This window comes from Phoenix dactylifera, chromosome 18 (assembly GCF_051530095.1).
Source record: "Phoenix dactylifera cultivar Ajwa chromosome 18, Ajwa_hap1_PhDact_Kaust_v1.1, whole genome shotgun sequence".
NCBI lineage: Eukaryota > Viridiplantae > Streptophyta > Magnoliopsida > Arecales > Arecaceae > Phoenix > Phoenix dactylifera.
In genome coordinates, this window is record NC_143207.1 from 16,895,816 (window position 1) to 16,908,435 (window position 12,620).

Below are 12,620 nucleotides of genomic sequence, written 5' to 3' on the forward strand. Positions count from 1 at the left end.
TGCTCACAATTCTGGATGCTTCATATATGGTGATTATGTGTTGGTGTTTCATTCTCTATATTATTTTTTTTTAATTTTATTGGTTGCATCCATATACAGTGGGTCTGTAGTGTTGTTAAAATAAAATAATAATAATAATAATAATAATAATAATAATAATAATAATAATAATAATAATAATAATAAAAAGCAAGTCCTCCCCAAGACCATCCTCCACTATGGAATGGTTGTCGATCAACTTTCCTGCCCGGTAGGAGAGTACTGGAGAGTACAAGAACAGCTTGCACTCGTGATTTCAGAGATCAGGTGCATCGCATTAACGGATGGTCTAAGATGCATCCAGATGTGTTGCATGTCCGGCGGGGATCACGCGTTTGCTTCCTGGGTCGGGAGTTTGGAACGACAAAAGTAGCAGTAGCCTTCCGCGTGGTCCCCCCACGTGCGCCTCGCCCGTGACTCCCGTCGACGCGTTCCGTTTCTGTGCATGCCAGCCGTCCGTTCCCCATCATTTGATTTCCAGATTTTGATTGGATATGCAATAGATCAGGACCGTTTACAGGTGGGCTCGTCAATGGTGATTCGGTTTGGTCTCATTTAAATCAGGATCCTGGAAGGCCGTGCCAAAAATTCCATGGAACCGTGTCCAAAAGTTGTCTTTATTGGGTTCTCTGCTCTTTTGACCGTACAAACTTTTGGATGATGTCCTATAGCAATGGCCATGATTGATGTTTTTTTTTTTTGTTTTGTTTTAATTTTTTCACGAAATAAAAGTACTTAAGAAGCGTTTAAGTTTTACTATAAACAAGATTTCTGTGTAAAACAACCATTTTTCAAATAAATCATTTTTAAGATTTATGATTTGTTAGTTTTCTCAACAAAAAAAAAAAACTTTATAAGAAACAACCAAGCAAATGCTTATTAAGAACTTGTTATTTTGTGCAAACATGTTTCAGTTAAATTTAACGGCTTGAAAAATATTGTAATTTTAAGCTTTCTGTATATTGAGCATTTTTTGCAATCTAATTCTCGAAAATAAAAATTACGAAAGCATCGTGCTAGTAAATTACATGCAAGGAGTTTTTTTTTAATATATATATTTGGTTAACATCAGACAAGCTATTAGATAGCTCGACTTCAATGATACTTTTCTATAAAGCAAACAACAAACATTATGATGGCTGTTGGATTTTGAAATGGTGACACGAAGAGTAAACCTAATAAAGAAGAGGAGGGAAAACTATTTGAAAATAAGATCTACAAGAAATCTAATTTTCTTAATGTCTCGCTATCTAGAGGAAGAAAAAGCTAGGAATGATCTATATTAAGATGGAAGGATTTAATTCTCCATTCCTTCTCTTGTTTGCACTGATGGTGCCGACACCTATTAATGATGTTAATCCTATATTGTTCCACTCATTATAATAGGCTTTGAAATGAGAGAGATATAGGAGCATCGATGGCTAAGAATTGCCCTTGTTATGTTAATTTGTGCATATGTTCACCCTAAATTATGCATGGCTAAGTTGGCTGTTGCAACGTGGAGTATGTTATCGTCCTAGTTCAGTTATGGTTGATATTTTCTTATTAGTCTTAATACATTTGATATATTTTCCTTATTAGCCATATTGTTAGGCTCTATATTGATGTACATATTGCTCTAATGGTGAATATAATATACAGAGATTTCAGCTTTTTCCCTTGTTTTAATATAGCGTATGCAACATGATACATAAAGAAGATGCACATATGCTAAGATGCAAGAAGTTGAGAGGTGTCTCATGGTTCGACCGAATTTGCCATTAATCAGCATTTGAAGGGATGCAGCATCTATGGACAAAAGATGACAATGGATATCTATCTATCTGGTTTTCTATGACATCTCAATCCCTTTATAGGCACCATAGAGATGCAAACTGTTTTCTTAGTTTAGGTATCTCTTAAGGGTCAATATTTTGTCATGCTTCTAGGATTTAGCTTAGATGAGCTCTCAATAAGTTTGTAACAAAGATACTGCAGCCCTCAACCACTCGAGTTTTGCCAATGGAGTGTGTGGAGTTTGTGTCGACCAATTTTGCTAGTTCACAAGTGTCTTGATTTTGATCAAAAGATTGTGTCCATCACCAATTTGCATGCATTCTTCGGCTCGAAAAAGCTATATATCTCTTACGTGTTTCTTTTTTTTGCTTTTCTATTATGTCCCCTTTAAATTGCTTCCTTTGTGCTTTCACCTAAATTGCAAAGTCTTCTTCTTTAAAGCATCAAATCCATGTCACTTAAGCATGATCTACCTACAAGTTACTCTATTGACTTCCACAGACTTTACAGCTTAATAGATAAAATAAAAATTATTCAAATAAATCTTCCTATATCACTTTTTTTTCTTTTAGGGACCTTAGCAAGCCCAAGAGATATCAGGCTTCTTTCTAGGAGGGACCACTGTACATCTGCCAAATTATAGAGCCCACTTGCATCATTCTTTATGAGCATGTTCAAAGCCATATTAATTAAACTTTATATACAAGCAATTTCAATTGCATGACCATGCATTAGGTTCAACCCTGGAGAGACTTTTTTGACTCCTCACTTGTTCTATTCTGAAAGGTGTCCAAGTAGAAGGATACTAAAGAGAAGATGCCCAAGGTGTGGACAAGATAGGTTTTCCAAAAAAAAAGAAGAACAAGAGAGAGGAAAAGCAGAGCACAGGCATGGGTGATGGGCCAGTACTTTACTTCGGGAGAGATGAAACATAGAGAGTGAGGGGTAGGTGTATGCTGCATGCAATTATTAGAACTCCCTTTAATAGCAGGGATGAGTCATAGCTGTGCAAAAGGTTTCATGTTGAAGAATCCACTTAGTTTCCTGTCTGTTCTCCCTATTGCACTCTAACCATGGTCACAAATCATATTCCCAGCATTGACCATGGAATCTTTCAAGAGATTGCAGAAACTTTGGTTTTCATTGTGATTTCAGTGAATTCTCAAATCAGAACTGTATTTTAAGAACTTACCATTGGTTTTTGTGTACTGCAACATGGTACTTTTTTTTTTTCAAAAAAAGTGGTTTGAGTCCATTAAGTTTTTATTTCACAATGAACAAGATATTTTTTAATATCATGAAAAAATTTAAAAAAAATGTAGTGACTCATTACCATGATTGACATGTATGCACTTTGGTACATGAACATTAAAAAAAAAAAAAAAAGAAGCAGACCCTCTGCTTTTCTAGTGAGAGGCAGTGAAGCAAATGGGCAGGGAGAAGATTAGGGGATTCAAATGAAGTGGCGGATGGTAGCTATTAGAAAGTTAAATACATGACTTAAGTTAACAGATCAGGTGGAAAAGGACTGAAGGTGAATTTTTGAAAGTAAAACCTTTTCCTTCTGGTTGTTGTTCATCAACAACTAGCTTTGTCAGACAAACAAACAAACGCTACAATTTGCACCTGTGTGAAGACAAAAGGAGCATTCAGAACCTACTGACTATAAAGCCTAAAAAGTGTCACTCTATGTGATGGGAAGAGGTAATGGGAAAAATAAAAGAAGTCACACTCATGAGTCATCTCTTCTGTAATATATTGGCATCAAGTTGTGAGCCACTTTTTCAGTTAAAACTTTCTTTGATTGTCTGGTTGAACCTATCTCAAGAATGAATTGTGCATACATTCTTCACTATGGATATAAGAACCTTATCGCGCGCGCGCAAATCACTTAGAATCATGACTAGTCAAGCAACAAATGACCGGTTGTTTATGTGCATTAGCATGCGTAGAACGGATAAGAATGCAAATGAGCCCAGCAGCTCGCAAGCTACTTAAAGCTCTGAGTTAAGTCCAAACTCGACTCGATTAGATTATTATTGAGTTCGAGTCGAGTTCAAATAAGTAAAATAGTTTTTCAAAGTTGAGCTCGAGTAACAAAATACTCGACTCGAAGGCTCCAAATCTAATCCAGTATATATTGTTAATTTAATATTGTAAAATATAGTATTTAACTTTTTTTTAAAATCTGACTTAACTTTGAATTTTTTAACTATATTTTTTTAGTTATGACAGAGGCTCAAATTTGAGCTTGTGTACGGTTTGGTCGATATTTAAGTCGGGTCAAGCTGATTTCAAACTTGGATATTAATGCGCGATCAATTTTGAGTTGGGTTTCAAGTTCGAATATTTTGAATCAAATCGAGCTCCAACATTTACCTGCTGGAGGAGCTAGGAATGAATGAAACCGAGGTAAGAGGCCCCACGTTGCCCTTTAAGAGGACTGCTTCTTCCCACTCCCAATTAATAATAATTTCTCTGCCAGGCAGTGTGTGTCCCCTACCTCATTTTTCTCTCAAAATAACAAATCTAGGCTGCTTTCAGAGCCCTGACAATAGTAATAGTGTCCACCTATCTTCACATTTAAGCAGACCCATATGCCCATACTCAAGCAGACTGGTACATGGAGTTGGTGACAGAGCATGGTGTCATCTTTGAATACCATATTAGACACATTCCTTTTCTTGTTTAATTCCCTCTGAGAACACTCCTTTGAGACATCTTTCTTTAGAATACATGGTGATCTCTGTGCTGATAAAGTTGAAAACAAACCCACAGTACTGCAACTCAATCATCATTGGATTCTTTAAGTGAGCAAGAACATTATGAATAATGTTTTGACAGCTAGGTTTCTCATAGAATAACTCCACTTTAATCTAGAGCCCTTTAGGAAGCTTCTCCCTGTGGGGCTTGAAACATTCATAGAAGGGAATGCAATGTTTTCTGGGTCATCACTAAAAGCATCACAAATGCTTTTGTAATTGGATAGGAAACTCATGATTAAGGGATTAGTCATGGCCTCATGGGAAACAACCAACCTATTTGATTATCACTTAGAAATGCTTTATGAAAACAAGTTCATGATTGAGAATATTCTCAAATTATGTAGTTAAAGAGTCCACTTAAAAACTTTATGTTGACCTCGGGCAGACCATCTGTGCAAGCCCTTCTCCAAATTGAGGCTTTATTCCCTTAGTACACCCAACATCCCCTAACAATTATTCTTCTATGGTAGTGGAACCCAAAGCTAGACACAAGTCACACAACCATCCCTCGCCGACCTTTTACAACATCACAAATAACCACTTCCTTTTAGAACAAGAACAAATCTCCATGCCATCTAAGAATTTGATGCAACCAAAGAAAAAGTAATCATTACTAAAAAGAGCAAGTCCCACATTTAAACTTTATGTCATCAAAGAAGCACAACTCACATCCAGTGTGATAAATAAAAGCCAATTCAGTCATGCAACTCATGACAATTTGCATTCCATCAAAAAGGGTCTCTAGCCCTGGCTGCAGTGTCAAAGGCAATGGAGTTGAATAATGACAGCACTTGACCTGTTGGAGAAGAAAGTAACAGTACAAGCATCAGCTTGGATTATCAAAGAAAGTTTTGACTGTTCAGTGCAAAAGAAGGTCTACTAATTATATCTTTTGATCAAATAGTTACTCAAAGCAGAGGAAGCCATGACACATTTTAGTGAATGATATTTGTAGGCTGAACATTCCAAGTTTATGATATTTATCTTGCAAATTAGCCAAAAGAAAATGTCGGTGAGTGCAAACACAAGCAAGATGAGATGATCAGTGCAAGTAAATCTGAGAAATATGGAATAAGGTTTCTCCTGGGACTTTCTCCAATGGGGAAAAAGAATCCCAACATGCTGAGCTGATATCAGAGTAGTTTGTGGGAGAGAAGACAATGGAAGCGTTAATACCAATTCTTTTACAGGCGATTGATGACAGCTTCGACCTCAGAAGGAGAATAGAGGTGATAAGTCGGAGCCACCTTTGCAATGTCAACATTGTTTGGTGTTACCTGAATAAAGAGCAAAATCCTATATCAGCATTATTTTGATGGTCCAGAAAACGAAATGAAACAAGCTAACAAGATAAATGGTCCTGCCTTTTCTTCCACCACTTGTTTCAGGATCGAGAGTGCTATCGTTTCAGCTTCCTGAAGGGATATATCCTGTACAAAAACTTTGAAACATCACCCAGTATATTTCTGAGGCTAACATCATTCAAGAGTGTGTTTTGATGGCTTTGAATATTTGAAAGAATCCCAGAGGTAGATGACTAGCTCGAAATAAATAATAACAAATATAAGACCGTATAATTGACCAAGCAAAAGCATACGCAGTTATACTGCTCTTGTAAGGAGCTGTCAGCTCCTTCTGAACCAGATCCTATTGCTTTTGCATCGCACTGCCAAAATGTGCCAGATGGGTCTGTGTGGTATCTGCATATTGCATGTGAGAAAAGTAAATAAACTGCAGAAGGAAACTATATTTATGTAAGCATGTGCAAAAAGCTATTCAACTTGTATGTGTAAAAGGCAATGGAGTTTATTCCTGTAAATGATAAAACAAAAATGAAAATGAACTATTCAATTTACTTGGATTTCTGTCATCCTGCCAAAAAGATTATGGATCATTGTAGATCATCAGTCCTAGCAATGGGTATGTAGAGTTTCTGAATAGGTTTAATGTACAGGAGCAACCTTTTCAGTGTACAGACCAATGGATGACTCTCGAGCTTATTTTCATTGATTTAAGGATATAGTTTTTTTCACATGGTTTGGCCTCCTCCAACAGAACTTGTATAAGTTTTTTTATCATGAATGCAATAATCAGTCCGTACTTAATTTCGTAATTTTGCATCTGTAGATTTCATTAAGTTGTAATATTTATTATAAGCATGCTGATAATTTATATTCATGGTCTTTCAGCTGATTGGTGAACATGGGTGCCATTACAGGCACTGCAAAACATTCTGATGAATTTCGTACGACAAATGGCATCCTCTGGTAAATGTGAGGACAGGTAGCTGAAGACTTTTTTTTTTATACCCATCCATCACCAAATTTGATAACTAATTCACCTGTGAAGGGACTTAGACTTTTGCTTTGCGCCATAACGATATAAGGTTGAGAGCCAGGAGACATTAGAACTTTGGGAACTGGAGATTAAAGGGTAACGGTACATCTCTTTATGGTATACTGAACCAAAAATGACCAACTTGCTGAGTGGGTGTAAAAAGAAGCTGGCATACTTGGTTTTGACAAAGAATACTAGTTGGATAATATTAAAAACAGCAATGGTGGATCTTTATAGTTGAGACCGAGGGAGCAAAATAGGTTTCAACTGATCAACCTCTGATCAGGATGAAAAGCACAAGTTAGTGATTTGACTAGCATTCTAGACCATAAAGGCAATAAAGAGGATGATGAGAACGACAAGATTGATGGTGGTGATGCTAATGTTGCTCCTGATTACTGCAGCCTAGTATTGCTTGCACTCTTATAACATGAACAAATTCTTACACTGTAAACACTACCTGCTGCCTAGTTGATATCCATAACAGTGAGATGCTTCATTTTGCATGTAAACTTAAAAGAGTTAGGTATATGGAACATCATGGTTATGGCTGCAGCTGCAAACATTCACACACATCATACAGGGGAAGCTCATATTCTTTTGGTGCTTGACACTTAATTGCTGTGGCAGCTGCTCTAAGGCATGCACTGGTGAGGATGATTGATCAGCACCTATAGGTAAAGGACCCCCAGACTACTTACCTTACCTCCCTTGCAAATGAATTCATATCCATCTATATCTTAAGATACACAAATGTAGCACACTTCCATCCACATCTTTATGCAACTCAAATGATGCAGCAAATGTTACAAGTATGGAAACTTTCAAATGGGTGTGTTTGAGATGTAGCCAAGAACTTCTTCTGTCATCAATTATAAGTTCAAACCATCTCCATAGCTGATATTTTTTACTAAGTTGCATATTATGTTGCAACCTGAATTCTTCATATGAAAACAAAAGCCTTTGTTTTAATGTACAATCACCATCACACCTGTCTTCAACAGACAAACAAAAAAAATACATTGATAATGTGACAGTCAAATGTGCCGCACTTTTCTAAATTTTTTGGGTAAATGTCGATCTGAAGTAAACTATAGATTTTTTTTTAAAAAAATCTTTCTTTCAAAGTTTCCATGGCCTAATGGGTGTCAACTGGTCAAGTTGGTAAAGTCTCTTGTATTGATACAAAGACCTGAGTTTGATCCCGCCTCACTCCGACTTTTGGCTGGCCCTCCATGCATCCAAGCTATCAAAAAAAAAAATCATGGCAGACATTTTCCTCCCATACCATTTCCTCCCGCACTATATGATACATTTATAATTGGTGCTAGTAGATTAGATGAAAGAAAATTCGCTAATAAGTATTAATTCATATCTCCGAATAGATTGTAAAGTTTAAATCCACTAGATATGTACTATATGCCTGAAGTGTATTCCTAAACCTAATCCCAATTGATCCTTCACCCCAGTACAATAATAATGAAAAAAATACAGTATACCTCCTTTTCCTCTTCCAATATATAATAGATCTCTTATAACGAGAAATTAGTTTGACATATGCAAATGAACTTGTTTCATATATGAAAATGGACTCATATTGTACGAAACAGCAATTTGGTAAAATTTTTGGATGTTAACAACCTTGATGAGCATGTTTCAGAAACATGTCTTTAACCTTTAGTACATGATTCGAGAACCCTTAGTACACATTTTCAAAGGTAACAGTACTTGCTGCTACTAGATATAACTTTACTCCAAGGAATCAGTATGTTAGGCAAACACATAGATTTCCAAGAAGCTGCTCAATGCCATTCATACACAAGTGAAGAAATTTGGCTGTATTGGAAGGAGAATCATTAAAATATCTCATTTCATATTATCATATCATATTTAAGTCTTTCCACATTATGTCTAGTAATTTTTGATACTTCTAGTATTAGAGTTGAGGTTTACATTGTTATAACTAGTTACCAGGCAATTGTTTTGTATGGAATTACAGCTTATCGCTTCATTACGAAGTCGTAATTTTATGCAATTAAATGGTGTCCTGGATACACACCATCTTTCTTACTAAACATCTAATGCATTCAAAACAAAAGGATGACTGAAGCTGTACTACTAGAATACAAAGAGATCAACTCGAGTATATCAAACAGATGAATACATAGAAAGAATACTACCAATACCAAACATACGAAATTGTAAAGCATCAAAACTTTGAAAATCAAGATATCAAGACACTAGGTACTTACAAGCTAGGCCCATTCTCATCATGTCCAGCAATTAGGAGAGACACCCCAAAAGGACGTGACTGTATAAACGAACATTATATCATATAAGAAAAATACTGTATTATGACTGCAATTAAGATCTATTTTTTTCATGACATTATTTTTCTAAAAGGAGAAAATATTTTTATAAAGAAAGAAAAACGAGCAAACATCAGAATAGGTAAAAAAAATTGTATTTTCCTTTTAAACTTGAGTTGAAGATTCAATGGCACCATATCTTGGGTTAATGCCTCAGACGCTTCATCATTTTCTTCAAGACAATGAAAGCAAGGATCACATAGAATAGTAACAAAGATAGGACAAAAAGTCTTAAACAATGTGATGGCACAAAGTGAGAAAGGCAAAGTGTTTCAAAGAGACACCAATTAACCGGGACTAAATTTCCTTGAGAAGGAAAAGGAATTAAGAATCTGGAGTTCTGAACTATGTTTTTGTCAAACATGTCTGGCATGCTATGGGTCCCATCAGCTGCAAAAATACTGACAGGCAGAGGAAATGCATCATCTAATATATCTTGGCCCCACAACCCGTATCTTATTCAGGTACAATCTGAATCAACATACTTATTCCAGATGTGCAGATATATTATAGTCAGGTTCAAAATAATTAGCACCAGTTACCATAGATTCTTCATCGCCTTCACCAAATCTAAGGGCCAGATCGCAGAGAGCTTGTGTAGTAGACTCGACTGACATTGGCTCACCATATGAGAAGCTGTGATTCTGACAACCAGGCAATATATTAAGTTACTTATAAATACTATAGCACCTACGCCACTTTGGAGTGCAATTCAAGATGAAACAACACCTGGGTTTCAACTCGTGCATGTTCAACAAGAGTGCGTGCATCAGCAATTAATCCACTCATAGCACAACCTATGTGTTCATCAATCTCCATGATCTTTTCTACACTGCTTGGCTCCTGAAATATATTTTTTTCATTACATGTGAGCTTTAGACCTAATAAAAAGATGTGTACAACCTGTGAATGTAAATAAAAATATGAATTCTAAAAAAAATTTATAAGTAAATGCAGATTTCTAACAATTTCAGAGAAGACAGACAAAAAAGGATTTAGAATATATAATACCACAAAAGAAAGGGTTGCTAACTCATTCTCTCTCTGACCTTTTCCTTCTGATAGAAATGGAACTCTTAGATTGTTCGGGGGTCAAAAAATAGGAGTTATAACGTGGAGGCAGGGAATGAGAACAAGCTCCAATCATGATGAAATGAAATGATCAAGCAGCTTACATATCAAGGATGCTTTTACAATAAGCTTGTGAAATCCAACTATAGACCTAGCATATTATTATTGGTAGTTCATCTCATGCTTACTCGTAACACATGATATATTACGTCATATAACAATTTTCAGTCCATCGCATGCTTACTATAAAACATGATATATCATGTCATATAACAATTTTTGCACAAATGTATCAAAATTGATTAGAGTGGCTTGCATATAATTTTTGTATTTGGATCTGGATAATTAAAGTGCAGGTGAATCGCCCTCCCTCTCTTGCTCAAAAAAAAAAAAAAAAAACACACACACACACACACGCACAAAATTATGTTGGTAAGCTAACAATTACCGAACTTTTTGTGCATAAAAAAATGTATGAATGTGGTTGGTGGATCTGGATAATTAAAGTGCAGGTGAGTCTCCCTCCCTCTCTTTCTCAAAAAAAAAAGGGGGGGGGTAAAATCATGTAGCACAGTGAATGCAGTAAAAATATGTTGGTTAGCTAACTATTACTGAACTTTTTGTGCATAAAAAATTGCATGAATGTGGTTGGTTCTAAGTGGGCTTTCAAATTTAATGGTCAGATGGACCTATTAAATTATACCAAGCGAGGCTTTTGTCATGCTTGCATCAGAAAGTAGGGCTCAGTTATGATGAAAGTTCTATTCTTATCACCAAGGTTAACCATGCAAAATCCTTCTCAGTTTGTTATTTTCATAGCAGGCAAACAAACCATCCTGACATGAAAATTTTTCATAAAATGATGATAGTTTGAATGAATGGAAATATTTTTCATGCCATCCATCTCTTCTGATTTTCTTAGCTCTTAAAAGCCAAATCTTGGTTTCTATCTTTACAGGAAACCCTTCTACATAAACATTTCCAAAACCAATTCTCTTCTTTAAAAAAGAACCTTCTATTTAAAATTTTAGGCAGAATTTTTCAATAGCAAACATGCCCCAATATCATTACAGACTCTCTGATCTCAGCATTTACTTACAACCTAAAGATCTAATAATTTAAACAGATATAAATAAAATAGCATCATCTGAACTAACGGTTCTGGAAGCTAAAGGCTTAAAACCATCAAAAGTTAACTGAAAAGGCACAGGAAGTAGTAAAATAAATTCTCCTGAATGGACTTGCCACTGATAACCAAAAACCACCATACCCAGCTAAGCATTCAAAAATTCCACCTCACTGTCTCTAAGCTGGCTGAGACCAAAGGCAAGCTTACTTGTACCCTAAACTTCCATTATCAAGCAATACTAATTCAAGGAGACTTTCACCAGGTAACATAACATATTCTCTTTTCTACTCATTTCCTTTTCTATTGCGTATCAGATAAGTAACTCCTTAGCAACGTATAAGAGGCCAAGATCATAAGACTATTTCCTAATACTCCCGACCAAAATATTTAAATTAACTAAACTCAAAACTGACTTGAAATTTGAGCATTATGGGAATATAATCCATAGATCACATAACTATCCACTATAAGGAAACACCAGCAACAATAGTATCTAAAGAGAAACCCTTCACAACCCCAATTCAGCTTAACAAATTAGAAGCTTAAATGATCACAAAGCAGCGCGAAGAGCAAGCTTATATGCCAAAAATTGCGATAAAAATGGTACCTTGATCGCCTCGATTGCGTATTCGACCTGAAACAGCCTTCCCTCCGGCGAGAAAGTGTTGACCCCTCGGTCATACTCCGTCCTTCAAATCCAACCCAAATCCCACGGAAGTCAGCGAACGACTGAACCAGTAAAACCAAAAAAAAACCCTAGTTTCGAGATCGATAAGGACTCACCTCGTGAGAAACATCTCGTAGATCGCCCTGAACCCTAGAATCCCGCAATGCGGCGCGCCGAAACCCTGGAATTTGCGTTCAAAGAGGAGTTCGGAGGGAAGAGAAATATCAAAGAAAGAAGAACAGTAGTCGGCGAATGTGCCTCGATTGACTGGGCTACCGAAACGTTCTCGAGTGGAGGTGAAAGATTTCTCTTACCTAGGCGGTGACGGGATCCGTACCTCCAAAGCTTGGGCTTTAATGGGCCTCACCAGACCCGAGTTCGAAGACTTCGCCAATGGACCAAGGCTTTGAGGGCTCTGGCTTGGGCCAAAATTCTTTTAGGCCCGAGTTCGAAGACGTCGCCAATGG

General features: G+C 36.5%; 1 protein-coding gene across 1 annotated transcript; it reads right to left on the reverse strand.

The window, feature by feature from the left end:
* Nucleotides 1-5,162: 5,162 nt before the first annotated feature.
* LOC103703413 (proteasome subunit alpha type-5-like) lies at nt 5,163-12,433 on the reverse strand. Its single transcript, XM_039131541.3, has 9 exons — nt 12,270-12,433; nt 12,094-12,175; nt 10,016-10,129; nt 9,829-9,930; nt 9,170-9,228; nt 6,178-6,280; nt 5,945-6,010; nt 5,757-5,857; nt 5,163-5,376 (listed from the first exon to the last, which is right to left on the reverse strand). The coding sequence occupies exons 1-8, from the start codon at nt 12,281-12,283 to the stop codon at nt 5,765-5,767; spliced, it is 633 nt and encodes a 210-aa protein (XP_038987469.2). The 5' UTR covers nt 12,284-12,433; the 3' UTR covers nt 5,163-5,376; nt 5,757-5,764.
* Nucleotides 12,434-12,620: the final 187 nt, after the last annotated feature.